Source organism: Lepidothrix coronata, unplaced genomic scaffold (assembly GCF_001604755.1).
Source record: "Lepidothrix coronata isolate B3197 unplaced genomic scaffold, Lepidothrix_coronata-1.0 Scaffold147, whole genome shotgun sequence".
In the NCBI taxonomy this organism is placed as follows: Eukaryota; Metazoa; Chordata; class Aves; order Passeriformes; family Pipridae; genus Lepidothrix; species Lepidothrix coronata.
The window spans coordinates 1,872,382-1,893,995 of record NW_016690327.1 but is presented as its reverse complement, the minus strand read 5'-3'; the positions used below and the strand labels follow the sequence as shown (position 1 = coordinate 1,893,995).

Here is a 21,614-nt window from a genome sequence, read left to right as displayed (position 1 = left end):
CACCGGGCAGGACAGGAGGCAGCGCATGGCTGGGTAAGGGGGCAGAGGGGAGGGGGCCCGGGGGTCCCCGCGTGAGGGGATCTGGCCCCACAAACGTTCAGGCTCCCTCTCGTTGTCCTGGCAGGTGGTGAGCTGGGACAGGCACTGGCGTGTGGTGGCACCGGGCGGCTGCCACACAACCCTCCATTGCACAGAGCGAGGCGTCGGCTCCGGGCCTGCAGGGCCGTCCCCTCTGTGCCCTGCTCCTGGGGTGCCATGGGCCGGCAGCGCAGCCCCCCGGGGCCGTGGTGGGGGCGGCTCCTGCGCGCCGGGTGCCGGTGGCTGCTGTGGCTCTTCGGGACGGCGCTGCGGGGGCTGCGCTGGCTCTGGAGGCTCACGTGGGTCGGTACCAGGGCCCTTCCCAGGGACCCCCCGTGCCTCTGTCAGCTCTAACGTGGTGTGTTTGGGGGGCCGGAGGCTGCTGGGCTGCAACCTCTGTACCAGTGGTGCTGGGGACTGTGGTTTGGTGCAACTGGGGCAGCTGGGGATGTCACCATGTCACCGTGTCACCACACCATCTGGTAGCGCAGCTGCGGGATTGGGGCCCTTGTCCTGCGGGGCTGGCTCTTGGCTCAAGGCACTGTATGGTTCTGCCCACCAACAGCCCTGGGGACATGGGGACATCACTCCAGGCTCTGCACTCAGCAGAGCAGATGTGAGCCGTTTTCTTCCCCAGGTCCTGCTGATCTGCTACAAGAGCTGCTGGGACAGTGCCTTCCAGCTCACAGAGGAGGTAAATCCCCCAACGTGCCCCCACACCACAGGGACTGTGCCGTTTGCCAGCTCTTGGGACATGGCCGAGGCCAGTGACACGGTTCACTGAGTGGCACCAGGGGAGTTCCCCTGGCAGGGTCAGTGCCAGAGGCCATCCAGGCTTGGCTGCCCATGGATGTGTCAGTCCCCACTGTCCGTGTTGACTTCAGCTCGGAACATCGCTGCAGCTGAGACTGGAGGGGAGCGAGGAGGAGGAGGAGGAGGAGAATGGGAGCTCCGATTCTGCGCTGGAGCCTGGGCAGCCAGGTGAGTCCCCAGCCTGGGGATGTCCCTGGGGCAGAGGCTGGGGCTGGCAGGTGTCAGAGGGTGCTGGCGGCAGCTGAGCTGTGGTGCCGGGGCAGTGGCGCAGTGGCAGGGGCACGGGGATGCCAGTGAGGCCGTGCTGGAGAGGCTGGAGGGGCTGGAGGCCGACGTCCGCTTCCTCTGCACGGAGCTGGGGGCAGAGAAGCTGCTGTGGAGCAGCCGGTTCCTGGAGCTGCTGCGGGAACAACAGAGCCTTCGCCAGCGGGTGAGTGCCCCGTGGGGTCCCAGCCCCCCCAGCCCCCTCTGGCACCCCAGCCCGTCACACCCTGTCCCAGCTGCAGGAGCTGCCATGGCAATGGAACCGCAGCGACAGCCCCGAGCTGCTGGGGGAAGTGGAGGATCAAAGTGCCAGTGGGAGCGAGGGAGAGAGCCCAGAAGGTACAGCTGGGGACTGGAGGGGGCACAGGGAGCAGGGACCTGCCACCAGAGGTGGGGATGGGGCAATATGGGGAGCATGGGGAGCGCACTAGTTCCCCACCTGGGCATTGGGTGGCACTGGGGTGCCCTGGGGGTATTTGGGAGCAGGGGGCCAGGAAAAGCTCCCAGTTCTCTGCATGACTTCCCACCAGGAGCCTGGCTGGGTGCTCCCACACTCGGCAGAGCTCTGGCCATCACATCCCCTCTCGCCCCTGTGCTCTGTCCCAGGACGCTGGTGGACAGAGCCACTGTGGCAACCACGCGGCACCACCCAGCCTGATGGCAGGAAACGTAAGTGAAGGTGTGAGCAGGGCATCAGCGAGTCACCAAGGAGCCACACGTCCCTCCTTGCCCAGGCTGCTCAGGACACAGGCCAGGATGGTGCAGTCCCAGCTGTGTCGCCGTGTCCCTGTTTGTGCCTCCACCCGTCGGTGCCAGCCAGGCCTGGCCCCATCCAGCAGAACTGCAGCCATTCCTTAGGAGCAGGAACCAGCCGAGGGGCAGGTCAGGGTGAGCTGCTGGCCCTGGGGCTGCCCCAGGAGGAGTCACAGCCACCCCCCTGCCCAGGGCCACCCCAGGGCTGACTGTGCCCTGGTGGGGCTGGCTCTGGTGGAGCCCACTGAAGAGCATCTTCCTGATCTACTGCACCTTGTTGGGAGGTTCCGGGAACAAGGAGTCTGCTCACCAGTGGCCACAGACACTTTGCACAAGCTGGAGCTGCTGGAGCAATGGATTGCAAAACTCACCCCTTGACTTCCTCGTGGGCCAGACCCGGCCCCTCCGTCAGCAGCTCTGCACGTGCTGCAGGGCTGGGCCAGCTCTCGTGACAGTGGCTCCCCCCTCATCCCCCAGATGATGAGCCCTGGGAGCTCTGGTCCCATTCGGAGCAGGGCTGAGGTGCCTCCCCGTGCCCAGGAGTGGCCGAGCACAGAGGGGCTGTGTCCTGCCCCCCACCCCGGGGTCCCCAGGGCCCACTGTGCTGGGGCTGTTCAATACAGGCGGCTGCTTCCCATCGGTTGTGTCCCCCTGGTCTTTCCCCGGCAGAGCTGGGACAGCGGCACCCCCAGGTCCCAGCTCTTTGGGGAGGGGGACAGGATGAGCTCTCACTGAAGCAGAGCAGAGACCAGCACCCACCCGTGGCAAGGGCTGGGGACAGGCTCCTGCAGCAGGCGGGGATCGGCAGGATCCGTCCGACGTGTCCGTGCAGCTCCCACACCAGGGAACTGATGCAACACAAATAGCAGCGGCCTGACTCACCCACACCCACCTGGCTGAGGGGGGACAGCCCCACGCTGCTCAGGAACACCAAAATGAACCAGGTCCTGCAAATGAACTGCTCTGGGGACAGCACTGCAGCCTCAAACATCCCTCTCCTGCAGGGATCAGCAGCATCCACACAAAGAGACAGTGGGAGCACTGGCCATGTCACACAGCAGCTCTGCAGTGTTGGGATGAGGTCCTGTCCCCACTGCAGCCACTGTTCACCTCTCCCGTGGCAATCCTTGGGCTGGAAATCCCCAGCCAGCCCCACAGGGACAGGGACACGGCTCAGGAGGTGGAGGGTGACATCAAACAGCATCAGCTGCAGCCACCAGCTCTCCCTGCCCCTGACCACCCTGTCCCCAGAGAGGGAAGAGCCGCCTCACAGGCCATGGAACATTTCCCAGGCCACGGAAACCTTTCCCAGGCCACCACACCATGCAAATCCTCCTGACCTATTGCTCAACCCGAGGCTGTGTTTACTCCAATGTATTTGTGCAATATTGTTCCCTGCTCCCAGCCTGTGGCTTCCTCAGAAAGGCTGAGCTGGCAGCTGCTCTGCCAGCAGGGCTTTGGCTCCGAGGGGCAGCCCCTGCCCTTGGGGAGCGTGGGGGTACAAGGGGTATAATCCTCAGGGCCTAATCCCTGAGGAAAGCAGGTGACAGGACTGAAAAAGCACATGGCTGGAGGGTGAGTGCTGACAGCACCTGCACAGGTAGCACTGCCATCATCATCCCATTCCAGCACCAGCCTCCCCCCCCACCACGCTGGGACAGCACCCAGCTCCTCCCCAGCACCTTTCTGTTCTCTTGGGTGCAACATTTATTTTGCAGTTACTCGCTTCCTGCAGTTCTGTCTTACAGCAAGGCTGTGTTGCAAAAGAAGTTTGAGGTACAGAGTGCAAAGCTGTTGCTATGTTTGGGACACCTCTTCCTCTCTGCTGCAAGAGCAGCAGCCTCAGCACTGGGGAAACACAGTGGGTTGATGCTGAACCTGCTCCCGTGTATGGGAGCCCCAGGTGGGTGACATCACATATCCCCCGTGAGGGCACACACACGTGCTCCTGTTACACACCAGCCTCTTTCCCATGGCCTGCACAGGAACCTTGGGTCAGATTCCTGCCTCTGGAAATGCCTTAAAAAGTTAGAACTGAGCTAGCCACATCCTGGAAATCCCCTGATGAGAGGAACCAGTTGGGTTCAGGTGGAAGTCCAGTGAGCAAGGGCGGCACAGGCCAGGGAGAGGAGAGTGAGCCCCAGGGAGTGGGCTGGGCTGCTCAGAGGAGCTGCCTCCCCCTGAGCTCAACAGCACACAGCCCACAGGATGAGGGCTGGGAACCCCCTGAGCACAGGAAACCTTCAACAGGCCCATGTGTGACCTCCTTCCCCCCAACAGCCCATGAGCTGACAAGCAGATCTGACCCATTTTGGCTGGCCCAGCACACAAAGCAAACACCCACCAGTCATGGCAGGCTCTCCCCAAAACATGAGAGGAAATCCTGCACTGACAGCCCAGCGAGGCTGCCCATGTGTGCCACTCCACCAACTCACTGCAGACTGTGCAAGGTGGGGAAAATGTGCAGCAGCAGCAGTTCCAATTAGCATTCCAATTTCCCCAGCTCCTGGTGAGCAGGCCCCTGGGGAGGCAATGCTTACCCAGAACACATGGGATGCTCTGGGGGCAGGTTTGCTCCCACAGAACCTTGTGTGACAGGAGAGAATTCCGAGACCAGCAGTGGGATGGCAGCTGGGTAGGCCAGCTGCCCCAGCAGCACAGGCAGCAGCTTGTGGGAACAGCTTTGACCAGATCTGACCCTCCCAAACTGCTCCAATAATGAACCTCTGCACTGATTCCTTTAATTGTGTCAGATCAGCTTTGAGGAAAGCAAAAATAAACATCCCCCTACCCCTGCACATCCTGCAAAACTAGAATTACCTATTAAGGTCTTTTAGAGGAAAAGCAGCCTTAACACCCTGCAGCATTTTTCAGCTACAGACCCCACCAAGGACAGGAGCAAACTCCACACCTGGTTAAAGGTGTGCTCAGATCTGCAACACTCCATCCCCCCACCACACACGCCCAGAGCCACGTGAGCTCTGTCACTGCAGTGACGTCCCCAGGGAGTTCCTCTGCCACAGCCAATAACAGACCTCGCAGACTCTGGAGTTCCACGTTTGTTTTGAAACGCAGCTGTCCCTGGGAGCACTTGCCTCCCTCGTTTCTGATTAACTACAGAGTCATGGCCCTGTGGTAAAGGAAGAGCCCAAGTTTGAATACAGACCATAAAGTTATTTAACTGGTGAGATAAGAATGTGCTGTGCTGCACTGGAGCAGGTGGGAGGGGAAGATCCTTACACAGCAACGAGAGCACTGATATTCCTGCTGCACTTCCAGTCCATAACAAACCTTCAGAGCAAAGTCTGGACACTTTGCATATTCCACACTCAACAGCTGGCACGGATGTGCCATAACTGAATAAAATATGTATTTGTTTCCATACTGTACTGTGGAATTGTCCCTTAAAACTGAACACAGCTCATGCTGATTTCAGAAGTCCCACAAGTGTTCTGTGCTTTAGCACTTGAGACACCCACAACTCCTCTGGTTCCACCTTCCCCTGCCAGTACCTGCCCCAGGCACTGAGAAACCCCAGTGCTGCCAAACAAACAGCAAACACTGCTCCCGCTCTTATCTGCCACAGCACTTGGATGTTTTGGTCTCGCTGTATCAATTAACAGCCTGTCAATAACAAGCCCTCAGACTGCATATGGAGATCGAAGCCTGTCAGGGGAACCCAGAGGAGGAAGGATAATTTATGACTTTTCATGGAATGCCAGCCAAAATGTTGAATGTTCCTCCAAAAAGCCACCAGAGACCAAATATGCCAACTCAGCAGTTTTTATTTATATAACACAGTTCTTCCTTTGCCATGGCTGTCACATGGCCACTCGGTACATGACTATACTGCATAGTGATACAGAAAATTCAGCAAGTGTCAGCTGGGGAGTACAAAATGTTAATCTTCTGATTGCAAGAGAAGCAGCAGATACCAGCATTCCACCAGAACGCAAACCCACCTCGCCCAGTAACACATGGCTGAGGCAAGAACAGCACTGAGTAAAACTGCAAGCAGCAAAGTGCTGGACAATAACATTAAAAACCATTTTTCCTGTAATTTACAAATATGCAAAGTATCAGGTTACTTAAAATTAAGAAGCATTTTGCTTACTAACATGAAACATTACCAATTTGTAATGTATCATTATTAACCAGGTATACAGGTTTCTGTGTCCCTGTGGTCTCATGGCACATGGTGCCAGTCTGGGCAGGTCACTCCTCGGACATAAGAGGGAAGAGCAGGAATGGGCAACACTGTTCCCAGGAGGGTTCCAGGACCAGCTGCATTCCACTCTCCACTTCCTAATTTGCCACTCAACGACCTTGGTTTAACCACAGAAGGGCGCATTGTATTTAGAAAACAACAACACACACAGATACAATGTGTATCAACAAATCAACTGCTTCTGGCCTGCAAGTGCCAGGAACATCTCTGCGTCCCAAGCACAGCGAAATTCCAGGACCAGAACCAATTACTACAGCAACTGGTTTTGCATATTTAAAATCTCTTACAGTATCTACAGTAGAAAACATCTTACAGAGTAAGAGGAAATGAAACAGGAACAGTCTTGCCAAATAACTCTTATTCTACAATTCTGGATGCTGCTCTAGCTGGGCACAGCCAAAGGGGATGGGGGAACATTGGTGAGGAAGAAGATGAAGCAACAGCTTTACAGAGAGAAATATTAAGGACTCCTCAGGAAGGGCCCTGGCAGCAGTCCAGATGTGACTACAGCTGTTCTATTGCTGTCTGAAGGCAAAAGGCACATCATAAACCCTCATCAGCACTGCACAGAGCCAGCCTGGGCCAGGGACCAGCAAGGTGACTGTCCCAGGGCAGCACCCACAGGGTGCTCAGGTCACCCCCCTGCTCTGACACTGCAGCTGTCAGCACATGCAGCTCTGGAGCAGTGTCTGCCACTCCTGAGTAAGGACTGAGCTCCTGGCTCCTGGTCTCCAGGAGCTGAGCAGCTCTCTAAGCACTTGTGGGAGAATTACCTCACCTCAGGAAGGAAAGCTGAGGTGGGAGGGTTGTGGAAAGCATCATTAAAGAAGTGCACCAGTAAGACCAAATTAAAGTCAGCTAAACCCATCTTCAGACTGGATTTACAACCCAACATTTGCTACAGATCCACATGGTGGGATTTAGGAAAGAGGCTTAGTGAGGAGCTAAGAACAGTTTCGACAATGCATTTGGGTCTTCATAAACCAGACACAGGCCACTGCAAAGGTAGCATCCCCCTCTCTCTTAGAGCCTCCCCGAGTTTTCCCTCTTAGCTCCATAGTGCACAAAGCCATCTCAAAACTGAAGGTAATGGGAGGGGCAAGAACACATCCAGTTCTGGACAACTGCAGTAATTCAGAGTGTGCCAGATTCTCGTGAACCCCAAATGAACAATCCTGCTCTGCAGCCTCTGCTCCCACTCAGCAGCCCCTGGGGAAGATGGGACCCCAGGTGCTCTCACCTCTCCGAAGGGCACACGGTCACAGCTAGAGCAGAATTGGCTGTGAGCACCCCACATCTGGCACCCAGCACCCAGTTGGACTCTGGTACTCCCAAGGAATAAGGAGGAGCACTCGGAAGGCACCTGTGGCAGCTGCAGAGGCAAACACAGCCCCCTCAAGCTCTCCCCATGGCCGGCTGCCCTCACAAGCCCGGGTTCTGAGCCTTGTAGGTGAGGATCTCGGCAGCCAGGCGCTGGGGGTCCAGCAGCCGCGGGAAGCGGCTCATCACGGCGTCCACCAGGTGCGGGTGGAAGATGCCACACAGTTTGATGTGCACGCTGGCCCTCTCCTCTGCAAACTGCTCCGAGCCAGCCCAGGGCCCCGAGTCCCCGTAGGCCGGGCCCAGGCCCCTCTGCAGTGCCCGGGGGTCACGGGCCCCGGGGGATCGTGCCTGGGGCAGCGGGAACAGCTCCGACCAGAATTCCCGCGAGGGGGCCGGGGGGGCACTGAACTCGCTGGGCAGGCTGAACTGCCCCGCACTGCCCGGGTGCACGGGCACCCCATAGCCCGAGAAAGAGCGGGGTGCTCCTGAGTGAGAGACCTCAGGGCTGTACTGCAAGAAGCTAGCACCAGAGGAGGAAGATTTATGGGAGCCGGGCTTGTAAGAGACCAGATCGTTCTGCTCTAAGCTGGGAGAATGTGGGTACACGGGTCTCTGCCTACCACAGCTGCAGACAGACACCTGCTCAGCATGGGAATGATCACAGTGACTGGTACATCTGTGAGGCCACATGTCAGACAGCTGGTTCTCCAAAGACCCGATGCCTGAGTCAAGACGCTCCTGAGAGACATAAGACAGAGAGTCCATGTGAGGCTGTTGGTACCTGTCAGAGGACCTGTGGCTCCCACTGTTCAGGGGGACACCCCCTGACACGCAGCCTTTGGCCTGAAGGGGAACGTCACTGGGCTTGGCTTTATGGGCCAAGCTCTTCCTGTCTGCAGAGACCTTCTGCAAAGAGCTTTTGTCACTCTCCGTGGGCGCAGAGCACAAGAGCTCTGCCTGGGAGACTCTTTTGCCCTTTTTCTCCTCCTTGGTACTGGTGCATCTGGTTGGAGACAGCCTTGCGTTGGCACGGAGTTCGTCAGCCAACGAGCGCTGGGGCTGGTTGATCCTTTCAGGGTGGTAGAACTTACACTTAATTCCATAAGTGCATTTCTTCCCTGCGAGGAAAGGCAGAGCATGGAATGAGCAGCTGGATTTGGCTAAATTGTGAATGACACTTGCACAGACACCTCATCCTTCACATGTAGGAGGCATCTTACCATAAGGGCACTGCTGTTTCTTGTGTTCTGGCACCACAGGTTTCTTCCTGAGGAAGTTGTCCAGGCTGGGGCCATGACGCCCTAGGGGATCATCTGGAGGCATAAACCTAAAGAAAAACAAATTTCAGTCAGGAACAGTTCACTTTCCTGGGTCAGGATTTCTCTTCTTCTCAAAGTCCCCAAATTCATTGAATATTAAAAGCTATCTGAGCCCCACAAAGCTCTCCCATTTTCTGCAGAGATAACCCTCCTGTCACCCAGTCCACATCAGCACAAAATGCTTCCCTTCAAGCACAGAAGAGGTTTAGTGCTCAGTTGCTGACCAGAATTAGCACCTGCTGCTGGGCCTGCTAACAATTGTTCTGTGAGGAAATCAAGCCCTGGAGCTCTCCTGGGAATTTCACTACAACAGAGCTCCTGGCTCCACACCACGAGCAGCTAACTGAGACGCCTCCAACTCCTTTTGCCTTTGTATCCCTCCAGCTTTTTTTAATTCTGTACCAGCATTCGCTCTTTTCACGCATCGCTTGCTTTGCTTCATTAAAACAAGCCAGCAGGCCCACAGGGACCTCTCTCCAAAGCCCGGGAGGAGGGGCCGTACTTGTCATTGACGAAGGAATACATCAGCAGCCGCTCCTCGATGAACTTCTTCCACTCGGGCCGCTCGTTCTGCAGGTCCCGGTAGGTGTCGTTGGACACGACGATGCCGTCGGACTCGTGGGCCAGCTTGACGATGAACCGGTCGTCGTAGCACACCACGCGCTTGCCCCCGACCCGCCGGGACGGCGTGAACACCAGGATCTTCTTCTTCTCCAGGTCACGGAGGATGTACTGGTCTGGAACACACACAGCTGTGAGCACACCCGCACAGCCCAGAGGCCTTCACGCACACAGAGTGTCACTGGAAGCGAACAACAAAATCCAGGCGAAGTCATCCCATCTCTGCACAACCCAGACTGTACTCGACCTCGATCACCTCTGTTCCAAGTCACTCAGAAATCTCAGATGTTTACAAGTTCAGAGAAAACTCCCCTCAATTTGAATAATTCTGACTAAACATGCTTCAGTCAAATACAGCACAAAGTATATCCCTCAAGGGGGGGGGAAAATCAAGAAATGAGACAAAAAGTTATGAAGCAGAGCAGTATTACATTTGGTTCTCAGAATTACTCCAGCTGATTCAGGCAAAAGCTTGCTTAGGAGAGAAGTTAATGACTAATTCTCCCTGGTCAGCTCGGCTCGCTGTATCTCCTACTACTCAGACCTTCCATTCTGAAGTTAATTACTGACTTAGGCAGAACTCTGCAAGCTCATTAAGTGATAGAGAGTCAGCCTGAAAAGCTACTTTTGGTTTTCATGTTTCCACACCTGTTATGAGTACATCTGGTCGGGGTTGCTCCTTCCTCCATGATGGCACAAAGACTGTGATATCCTTGTGTCCCCTGTCCCAGAACCACTGGACAGCCAAAAGGATACCTCGGCAGGAGAACACTTCTTTATTCCCATGGCTGCAGCAAAGGAGAAAATTAAGGATTTCATTAACTTCCTTATTCAGTACAGACCAGTCAGGCAATGCACCAAGCAAAGGGAGCCAGCAAGTTGGACAAGCTTCAGTGAAGTGTTGAGGAGCACAGGCAGCATTGGGTGCCTGTCTCGTGTAAACACCCTCACCCAGACCTGCCCAACCTCACTGTTCCTTTCAGCACCTCAGGATACCAGTAAACACCCAAATCCTCACTGGGAAGGAGCAGCTGGAACTGTTGCAGCTGCTCTGAAACAGCCTCTGCTTCAACCCTGGACTCCCAATGGTTATTTTTAGCCCCAAGCACAATGTGATCCCAAACCCCCTTAGTTCTACACTGCCAGCTAATGCCAGTGGCTGTCCCCTGCCAGGGTGCACTGGTCCCTCACTGGCAGTTTGCTTGCAAAGTTGTTATGATCACTTCAGGAAAACAAGATATTTTATGCACTCTTTATGCTTCTTCATTACATTCTGGCTCAAAAATTCAGCTACAAATGCACTATTTGCACAAAATGGAAGCATCTCCTGTGAACATGATCAGTGCTGGATGAATGAACAGCTCATGGCAGTTGAAGAACAGAGTTTGACAACCATGTCAGAAGCCACGTACCAACGCAAAAATGCTTCTTAATTATTCACTAGGTCATATCAATAAGTTTCCAGAACTTCTAAGAGGAAACTACCTCTCCTGTTTTACAAGCAGTAGTATTTACAGTGCAATCAGCTCTTATGCTGATAATGGTTCTGGCAAACTTTCAACTTCTCTGTATTCCAGCCCGGTCTGTGGCTCTGGGGATCCAGCAGCCTGCGTTCCCTGAGGGCATTCTAGGAACATGCACTGCACTGAAGGTAGCTGCTTTTAGAATTCAGGAATTTTCTCTACCTCTCCCAAGTCTTACTCTTCCCATCTACACCTGAATGACATTTCAGCTCCCCCCAGCCTTCAGCAGCCCAGTGGGCTCCTCCCCCGAGCCATTCCTGCAGAGGCACCACAACAGAGAAACTTCACTTCCCCTCCTGGCCTCACCCTCTCGCTGAAACTACAAAGGAAGTTGAAGAGCTGTACAAAGATATTTATTCTAAAAGAACTAAAACACTTGGCAACACAACTAACATAGAAAAAGATGCCTAACATATCTCCAATAAAAATCTCAAGTTACAGAAGGCTCACAGTCACCATCAGAAGGTGCTCTAAAAATTTTCTCTAACATCAGATGAGTATAGCTATAAATATCCAGGCATGTAATCTTTTAATGGGATACGTAAAAACCCAATGTTTTTTGGTGGGTTGTAAGTTTTAGTTCAGGTTTTGAGTCCCTGCTACCAACCTCAAACCTCCAGAAAGCAGCTAATTGGGCTGATCTGATTTGGCAGCAGCCAAAGAAAAATTCCCTTAGAAGGAAGTAAAAACTAATTTCCACTGTGATTTGCATAAGTTTGTCAAGAGCTGTTGAGGGAGGCCGCGGTACACACTGCAAATGAATCAGCAGGGAACATCACACCATCAATACAGGAAGTTTCAGAATGGAATTCCCCTTCTAGCAAATTGCTTAAAGAAAGCCATACTGCTTCTCTCCTGTGAGACTCTGGGCTCTGGCCTGCCCTGACTCACGGTTGCTGTGAGTTCCCCTCTGCATTTTGGGATAACTTTGACAGGTAAGAGGCTCCTCATCCACAAACACACCCAATCCTGCTGTTAAAGCTCGAGCACTTATCCAAGGTAAACTTCGCTGCCAGAGTCACTTATCAGCCCAAGCTCACAATGGGCCATTTTCCATAGTGCCTGAAAAACTGTGGAGACGGCTGGAATAGGAACAGGCTCTCCTGCAGGGACCCTGGGCATGGCTTTCACACTCCACTACCATCCCCATTTCCTTGTTTGCCCTGAGCTCTGCCCCAGCTGCACAGCCAACTGTGCCCCATCTTTTCTCAGTCCTGTTCTCAGAACTGTCAACCAGGGCTTGGAGAAAAACCACACCTGCAAACCAACCTCCGGGCAGCACTTTCACCTCAGACAAACCTACCACAGCACATATAGAGGCTCTGCCTGCACCCAGGATTATTTTTTATAAAATCTGCACACAAACATACACAGTAAAGGAAGTGGCTTCTGCAACAGCTGCAACAGAAAGAGCTTTCAGAGCCCAATTCTGAACCTGGTGCATTAAAGAGAGCCCAGGACCACCCCAAGTAGAGGTGGGGAGCAGCTGGGGTTGGGGTGGGGACAGGCAATGCTCACCATCATGGGAGCAAAACCCAGGGTGAAAGTTGGGACACCACACCAATAAATATACAGCCCTGAGATTCTGGGTGCTCTGGTCACAGTGTCTTGACAGGACCTGTGCCAGCAGCACCAGGACACTCAAGATGCTGAGGATGAGCCACAGCCCTGCTTTGGTGACACCTTCAACACTTCATTCTCTACATTGTACAGAAATTCACCAAACTACGAGAGTCACAATTTGGAGACCGGGCTCCAACGCAGGAGACAGCTCCGTATTACAAAGTCTTCTCTAATTAACCCTATAATTATTTATTGAGCAACTTCCTGACACGGAAACTTACACAAAGACACTGATTAGGAGGACAATGTACCTTCAGTTATCCCCTCAGCGCTGGAGCACAAGAGGAAACGTGTGTTTCGCAGGAAGCTCGGCTGCCCTCGTCACTGCCCCGTGACCGCTGGCTCTGGGCGGGCAGAGCCGTGCCAGGACCAGCCCGTCCGCGTGAGAGCCGTGCGTGCTGGCGAGGCACCTCGGAAAGTATTCCCAGCCCCCGCCCGGGCACCCAGCGGTGCCCGCTCTGAGCCAGGAACGGGAGCTTTCCCCCCGAGCGCCTGGCACAGCTCAGACCCAGCGGTCACACAAACCCAGCCCGCACGCACCTCATGGCCACGTTGCTGCCATCGATGACGATGGGCTTCAGGTTGTCGCTCTCGGTCTCCTCGGGGCCGGGCGCGGGGGACTTGTTACCGGCGCCCCCCCGGGGGACCAGCGGGGCCTCGCCGGGCTCGGGCGGGGCTTCGGGGCCGTCCCGCTCGGCCGGGCCGTGCTTCACCAGCTCCCCCAGCACCGTGTTGGTGTCGGCGCCCAGGCCCAGCTTCTGCAGCACGACGCGGATCTCCTCCGAGGAGTAGCCGAGCTTGCGGAAGAAATCCACCTTCAGCTGCAGCTCGGGGCCGTCCCCGGGCCCCTCGGGGCTCTCCCTGCCGCTCATCCCCGCCGCGGGCCGGGCCGCGCCCGGCAGCGCCTCAGGCCAGCCCGGGGCGACGCTGCCCGCGCTCATGGCTCCCGGCGGGGCACCCGCGGCCTCCGCTCGCCGTCCGGACCTGCGGGGCGACAGCGGCGTCAGCAGCGGCCCCGCCACCTCCGCTCCCCTCCCGGCCCGGCCGAGCCCCCGCCCCGGAGCCGCCCGCCGCGCTCACCGGGCCGCTGCCGCCGCCGCCGCCGCATCTCCGTGGGGCCGGAGCGGGGCGGGCGCGGCCGCCGCTTTATACCCGGCCCGGGAGCGCCGCGCGGGGCGGAAAGGGCAGAGCGGGGGGGGCGGAGCGGCGGCCGCTTCCCTTCCCTTCCCTTCCCGGCCCGCCCCGCCGCTGCTGCTGCTGCGGGCCCCGCCGGAGCCTCCTGGTGCAGCTGGGAACGGGGCAGGGACGGGGACACGGACACGGACACGGACACTGACACGTCCCGGTTGCGGCCCCGGCTGCGAACACCTGGGGCCTGTGCAAACCGTGTCGCGGCGTGGCTGACCTGCCCCGACAGGGCCGCTCCCTAGGGAAACGTGCCCTTCTGCTTCCCGGGCCGCCCGTGCCCCCGAGGGACCCGCAGGGCCCCGAGCCAGCCCAGGTGGTCCTGCGGCACAGGGGCACAAGAGCTGGTCCCCCATAGGATTTCCCAGCTCTTGGTTACAAACGTTAAAATATGGAAATTCCGTTTCTGGCCCTTTCTGAGTCCCACCGTCCCTGCCGGGGGTGGGTGTCACACGGTAACAGAGTCTCGGAGCTCTGAACACACGTGTGGTGCTTCCCAAGGGAGGGTTCCCTGCCCCTGTGGGGTACGTGGGGCAGGCGGGGCTGCCCCTCACTGGGGTGGGTGTCTGGAGCTGTCAGGAGAACAAGGCCCTGGACCACGAGCTGACCCTGGGGGGGGAGCTGGGACAGGGGCTGGGACAGCGGGTGGGATCGGGTGCAAGGACAGTCCCGCAGCCCTGAGGGCCCCTGGGGACACACTACTGCTGTTTGAGCACAGCCTGAGCTGCAGGCAGCGTTCGGGCAGAAGGAACGTGTGACACAGCCACGAGCTTCGGCCATGTCGGCAATAGGGCTTTGTGGGTTTTTATGTTCTGTGTGAGCTGCAGTTCCAGCCACCGGTGTGTGGACACAGCATATGGTGACAGTGGAGAGCCAGTGACCTGATGATGGACATGCAGAGCACGGCCGGGGTGGTGGCAGCATCTCTGCCCTGAGGGTGCCTGCACGGGCCACACCCCGGCCGTGCACTTCGATGGGACCGAGTCTCTGCCACATGTCCCTTGCACCACTTGGATCCCGATGGTGCAGGTGGCCGTGATTCAGCCAGTAGCAGCTTATCAACCCGGGCGTGTGGAGGAGATAAGCGCTGGCAGGAAGCGTCTGTCACCTGCCAGTACCTGTCCCCTGCCAGGCGCTAAACCACCCCTGCAGACTGCGTGGAACTGCAGGGATTGAACCAACATTGCACAACGTGCAAAAATTTCACATCTCTGACTTCTGATTAATCATCCCTAAACAATTTAATGAAGGTAGTTGCAAATTTGCTTCCCTAGGGCCATGTACCAGAGCCCAACTCGGGAGCGAGGAACTCTCCCAGTTACAGGAATACATTTGCATTCATCTTCCTTGTGGTTACCCCGAAACAATCATTTTTCCTTGTCTCTGGCCGTGTCTGAAACCGCACTGTGTACTCAACAGTAACACACACAGAGTGAGATTCAGATCAGCGATAATATCCTTACTCAGTTCTTAAGTAGGTGCTTTCCCAACTCTTCTTTCCCTTGGAATCTACTCCAGTCAGCATGAATTTAGCATTGTTTGTGTGCTTTTGCTTCCAGGCTAAAGTCTATTGCACCAGAAAGTACGGCCACAGATGTGCTTCTTATAGGAAATACCCCAAAGCTGGATCTCCTGATTTATGCAAAGCAGCGACAGCAGGCACATGAGTCTGTTTGCAAACTACCTTGAACAGAAAGTGCTGCTCTTTTTGTCACTGCAAGGGCAGTGGTGGAGGCTGCAGCTTCTGAGGACATGGAGATTCCCAGGACAAAGCCTCTGCTGGAATCACAGAGGTGCCAATGCCATTCACCACCATGTGCAAGGCACGAGACTCTCTCCTTCCAGCCGGTGCTGTGCCCATTGTTGGGCAGCTGCACTGCCCCTTTCTGTGGCAGGATGGTCCATCAGCCGGCACTGCCAGGCTGCTGAGCAGGGCTTGTGCCTCCGAGGCCTCTGAGGCCACAGGAAAAGAGGTGGAAATCCCCAGCACAGACCAAGAGAACACAGGGCTGTTCCAGGGAGGAGCCTGTGAGACCCAGGCTGGATGCCCTCAGGGTGGGCATCAAGGGCAGCAGCATCTCATCCTGCTGAGCTGAGAATTCTGGTAAGCAAAAATGAACCAAAGCATCCAGAGGCAGTGGGGACAGCGAGGAGGTCTGTGACAGGAGGAGCCCTGTCCCAGGGACGGGCTCAGTCCCTCCCAGTCCTCCATCTCCAGCCACTTCTCTGCTGACTCAGTGTCAGCTTTTCTCCAGCCTGGTTCCTTGCTCCTGAACAAGTCTCATAAAATCCTGACATCACATTTTTCTAGGGATTTTTCTAAGGATTACCACTCCCATGTCCCAGATTTTAAAGGAAGAGCTCGTCCCCTGGCAAAGCCTTTCATCTCCCACTCGTACATTTAACACAGTCAAAATAGGTGATATTCAAGAATCTTATTATCTGCTGGCGGGGAGGAAGCTGACCTTGTGCCAGTTCCTTGGGAAGACATGCCAGTGCTATGAAACTCCTGCTAACCAGCCTCAACCAGGAGCCCCGTCAGCAAAGTGGCCCTGGCTGCATTCCTGTGGAAGCTCAAGGCAGCTAACTCGCTTCTAAAAATGGGCTAATTAAACCTCATTTATAATGGCCTATGTGGGACCATTATGTTAATTAAAGATAATTTAAATGGCCTTATATAGTAACATTTGGGACTAAACTAAACTGAATTAAGGCCACTTTAATTCTGAATGAGTTTTATACAGAATTTTAATGCTCTACTTTAGATTTAGTTGCTTCAATTTAACTTTCTTAAGAATCCTGTGTAGACAAGCCCTGAGCAGTGAGGTACCTGCTCAAGTACCTGCTCCAAACTGAGCTCATGCCTCAGCCTCTCTGGGAGGGGACAGGGCTGGGATGGCTGCCTTGGGATCCATGTGTTCCCAACAGCTCTGGTGTCCTAAATGCCTTGCTCATCTGTGGAGCAACCTGATGGCTCATCTCACTGCATTAACCAACATGTGATCCTGGGGATGAACTGAATCCTCCCGTCACCTGCAACTCAGGGATTCAAGAGGCTGGCAGAGCTGCCTCTGGATTTTCTTTTACAGTGAGCAATATAATTTATTTCACAGGACTCAGCATATCCAGGAGTTAAAGGAAAAACCAAGTGATGATTTATGCCCTTTCTTTGGAAGAGGGTCACCATTCCTCATGAGGAGAGCCAAGCAGCAATGCCGGAAGCAAAGCTGAGCAACATCCGCTTATGGCAGTTTGTTTTCACAGCACAACCACTCAGGTTCACGGAGATGCTGCCTGAGAGACCATCTGCTGCTCTGGCTGGCCTCGACAGAGACGTCTCTGATGGCAGCCTCGTGGCGAGCTGCCCAAGGCAGATCCCATCAGCCGAGCATCGCCCCGGGTTGGACGGGTGCCCGGCGGAGGCACCGGTGGGAAGGTCACTCCTGCACACACGTCAGGCAGGAGCTCCCAACCTCCCCAGTGCTACCTGCCAGTGATGCCAGAGGAGAAAAGGGAGCTGAGGTCTCCCAGAAAGAAGGAAAATGTAGCAAGCGAGGACTAGAGGAGAAGCTCACCGATGATGCAGAGCTCGTGTTTTGAGCCCACGTGCCCGCAGTCCCCATCACACTGCTCATGGTCCTGCCAGCGCAGCCTTCACCTACCAGTCTGGGATTCCTGTGCAGCTGCAGACAAGTAGATGGGTTTTTCTCTGAAACATTCTATCTTGCACTTGTTCCCTGGCTTTTAAGGAGATCCTGGTAAGTGCTCTGCAGAGTAACACACTCCCTACGTGGCCCGAGGGCTCCTTGCGGAGCAGGCATGTTTCTGAGCTCTGGAGGAGTGCACAGGCTCTTGAGGGACCACACCAGGGAAATTTATTTGGCTGTCACTGTGTTCCTCACTAGACACGGCCTTAGGTACTCCTCCAAGTAAGCAGCCTTGATCTCTACCTTTGGTCTTAGTGATTGATGGCATTAAGTTATAGGACGGGCTTATTTCCTCAGTGACAGATGGATTGGGCACACCCTGACAATTTTTTTCTGTTGTGCTTTCATCAAGGAAAAGAGCCAACCTCCTGGGGGTTTTTGGGCTATAAACCTGTTATTGTTGAGGGCTGAAGTGACAGAGGCAGCAGAAGCCTCACCATCATCCAGGGTGTCCCGAGGGCTGCACGGGGTCTCGACTGGGCCGGGGAAAGCGGTTCCCCCAGACCCCTGCACCAAAGTCCCACTGTCCCTGCCCGGGATGAATCAGGGATTCACTATCTGGTGATTCCTCTCCTCTGTGCTCACCTCGTTCTAACAGCAGCACTCAGAGCATCCACACTCTGGCAACCCCTTCTCTGTTCTGAAGCTGTGCTCCTGGCTCACCGGGCAACCTCGGGTTTCCCACAGCTGGATCAAGAGGAGAGAGAAGCAACAGACTGAAGTAATAAATGATGGTGGGGAAAACCGAGCAGTTGCGCAAGTGTCTGTGGCAACAACATTTACAGTTTTGCTGAGCCCTTCCCAGCCACAGCCTCTCTGCCGGAAAATGTCAGCGGTCCCCTTATCCAAAAACATCCCTGCCTGCTCAGCCCCAGTTTAGTTTGGATGCAGTGTCTGCAGCCATGGATTTGCTGTACTCTGACATGCCTGGGAGCATTTGCTACTTCAGAGCTAAAAGAATAATAGAAGTTGAACAAACACTTCATGGTATTAATGTAAGATGTTTAAATAGACAGTCACAGAATATTTTATCCCACCCAGAGCAATGTGAAGAGCAGAAGATTTATGCCTATTGCTAAGCAAATACCTCTTGAGAAGTCACATCCATCTGGGAAGCAGTTTTTGTTCTAAGGAACTGAAAGCAGAGCAGGAGTGTTTGCTCTGGGCACCCAGGAGGTTAGGGAAGGACATCTCCAGTCTTTCCCTCATGGGCCCTGCTGAAGTTCCAAACCCAAGGGTTAAGTCCTGGACAGCTTCCCAAAGCTAAGTGGGCTCATCATGAATCCCTGGGGATACAGGCTGGTTTTCCCCAATGCTTCTGTTAGGAAAGGGAGGTCCTGGCTCTGAGCACACATTGCCGGTCAGGAAACTCATTTCCTCCTTCTCCCGGGAGGGGCGCGGGGTCAGCGCGGACCCGGGCACGGGGCTGTGTGGGCGTGGGGGCCGTGCCGGCCGTGCCACCCCCGCCTGCTGCGCAATGTGGGGCAGCGCCGGCTCCCCCCCCCGGGACGGATGTGTGTCAGCGGGGCAGAAAGACAAACAGCCACAGCTCCGCTCGGCTCCCGTGATGTCACAGGCGATCTGATATGACTCAGGAGGTGTCAGGAGGTGTCAGTGTGGTGGCAGGCAGGGGCCAGGAGGTGTTCCTACCTGCTCAGGCTACAACTGGACAAGGTGTTCACTGGCCCACACATCAGGGGAAAGGTCGTTCCCCAATGCCTGGAGGATGCCGACGAGCATAGCCAAGGACTGAGCAGTCAGGTACCGAGGGCAGCACACCGTGCAGCAGTTGTGCAACGCACAGGATGCAGCAGAGCAACCAGGACCGGCCTCTCCCTCTGCCCCACTGCTATCAGAGCAGCCCAGCAGAGTGAGGCAAGACCATGCTTTTGCTCCCTCTGGCTGGGGATTTCCCTGGCACCAGGCGTGGGGCTGGAGCAGGGCCAGGCTCTGCCTGCTCCTGGGGAGTGGGGACTCGTGTGGTGTCCGGGCCACAGGGAGCTCCCCTGGCACAGCACCACGCTCAGGGTGCTCCAGCTGGCACTTGGTCCCTGCCACCCCCAGCCCCAATCCCAGTCCTGCTGCTGTGGCACGGTGGGAGAGCCCAGCCCGGCCCCAGCCTGTCTTTCCACTTTTACTCAACTGTGCGCAGGAGTGATGCATTTATTGCAAAACAGCTTCTGGAGCGGAGACTCATGAGACACAATATTTAGCGTGTGGGATCTGAGGTCTGTTTGTCAGATGGTTTCAGTTAAGACCTTGCCAGCTTTTAACATCCTCCCAGCCCACACACCTGATTCACAGCTGACACCAAGGAAAGGGGGCAAAGGAGTGATTGCATTTTAGTTTTGCTCTTTGGGAGTTTTCCCCCTCTTCTAAGAATCAGATCTGCTTTCTCAGCCTTCCACCTAGAGGCGTGAGCGAGGGTTTACAGTTTAATCCAATGTTCCCACTAATTGTCTCGTCTCAGCTTTGCAGAATGAGCATTTGGGATGAGAAGGATGATGTGATGCAGAGAGCAGGTGAATGAGAGGCCAAGGCTGGGTAATGCCACTTCAGTCCTGCTGACAAACTTGTGTTCATTGCTGGGCTTGTCTGTCCAATCTGATGTGCAGAAATGGGAACTTGTCTTTTGGTTTATAATTTACTCTCTACAGTAAATACCAAGAGGTTCCGATTGCTCAGAGCAGGAGGTGGATCTGGTCTGCCTCACCCCCATCCCTGTTTGTGATCCTGCTTGTTTGCAGCACATCCTTCTCTTCCTTCTTGATCCATGCAGTGTTTCTGGGAAGGTGGAATGTTGCCTCTTTACCAGCAGTAGCTGCATTTTGGTAGGAAAGGTGTTCTCATGAAAACAGGAGGCTGGATTTTGTTTCCCACTTAGGTTTGCCTTAGCAGAGACTCTCATTAACGTGCTGATGAAATGAAGGGAAAACAGCTCCTCGAGAACCACAAAGAGCAGTGACCCAGCAGCCTGTTCTGAGTGCTCAGGAGGGGCTGTGCCTCGCCAGCAGCCTCGGCTTCTGGACGTTGCTGTCATCACACTCCCAGGCTGCTCCCGCACAGCCCCGATCCCTGTGGTCCTGTGGCAGAGTCTGCAGAGCCATCCCGGCACTCCCTGGAGGGGGATGCTGTGGGAATCGGGGGTCTGAAATTCCCAAAGAAACGTCTTTTCCTGCTCTTGGAGGGAGCAGTGGAGCAGCTCCCGCCGCAGCACTGCCGGGCTGGCCCCGCTCCCTGAGCCTCACCGGGTGACACAGCACAATGCAAAGGCTCCTGGGCTGTAAATACTGATCCATTTAACATGACTATAAAAAATCCATGCTAATAACCTGTTGCGGCTTAAGGCATTTAAACAATTTGCTATCTTTTTGTAATTCTTTGTAATAATAATTAAATGACCTTTAAAACTGCAGTGGGTGGAAAAATTGTGTAAAACTGAATAGCAATTCAGCAACTGCTGAGGAATATTGAAAATCAAGTAGAAAGAACTCACTTTGATGTTAAGGGATGAGGAAAAAAATAGAAGCGAAGCAATCAAGTCTGAAGCTGGAAGTTTGTTCTTCATTTGTGCTGATTTACAGATCCCATTGAGCAGAATAAATATAGGAACACTGAGCACCCAAGGGATCAGTGAACGTCTCCCAGTGCACAGGACCCTCAACTGGCCTCAGCCCCCTTTGTGTGGGTCTCTGTGCCCAGTGGTCACATCTGCTCCAGAGCGAGGGAAGACACAAAGTTTGCTAACAATGAGCTTTGCCATGACCAGCAGCTGCTGGAGAGTGGCTGGGGCTGCTGAGGGCTTCGGTCCTTCTGAGGGTCCCTCCCGAGAAGCTGCTTAAATCCCCCATGTGTACTCACACACCAGGTCTGAAAGCTGGGGCTGGAGAGGAGGGAGCTGGTCCCTCTGCCCCTGCACCCACCCGCCAGCAGCAAACGGCCTCTCTGCCCTTCTCACGTTGGGCACTGATCCCCTCTCACCTGTGCAGTGCCAGGGCAGCTTCAGGACTGACCTGAGGACATGGTGATGGGTTCACTGTGCTGGCCATCGGCAGGGCTGGGGACACACAGGGCTGGAGGGATCCACGGCTGGAGACACAGACAGCTGGAGGCCTCCCGGGTGCTTCGCTGCAGGTCCCTGATGGAAGCAGTGGTGGGTGACAGAGGGGATGGCAGC

The 21,614-nt window shown here is 55.3% G+C and overlaps 1 protein-coding gene and 1 long non-coding RNA gene across 2 annotated transcripts; both read right to left on the bottom strand.

Annotated features, from left to right (window-relative positions):
- Positions 1 to 5,673: 5,673 nt before the first annotated feature.
- ZC3H12A (zinc finger CCCH-type containing 12A) lies at positions 5,674 to 13,436 on the bottom strand. The gene is made up of 5 exons (XM_017828347.1): positions 13,086 to 13,436; positions 10,048 to 10,187; positions 9,281 to 9,515; positions 8,680 to 8,786; positions 5,674 to 8,577 (listed from the first exon to the last, which is right to left on the bottom strand). The coding sequence occupies exons 1-5, from the start codon at positions 13,415 to 13,417 to the stop codon at positions 7,559 to 7,561; spliced, it is 1,833 nt and encodes a 610-aa protein (XP_017683836.1). The 5' UTR covers positions 13,418 to 13,436; the 3' UTR covers positions 5,674 to 7,558.
- A 3,480-nt stretch (positions 13,437 to 16,916) lies between these two features.
- Positions 16,917 to 18,298, bottom strand: LOC108503897. The gene is made up of 3 exons (XR_001876924.1): positions 18,023 to 18,298; positions 17,306 to 17,413; positions 16,917 to 17,217 (listed from the first exon to the last, which is right to left on the bottom strand). It is a non-coding gene; the product is annotated as an uncharacterized LOC108503897 (long non-coding RNA).
- Between the last annotated feature and the right edge of the window lie 3,316 nt (positions 18,299 to 21,614).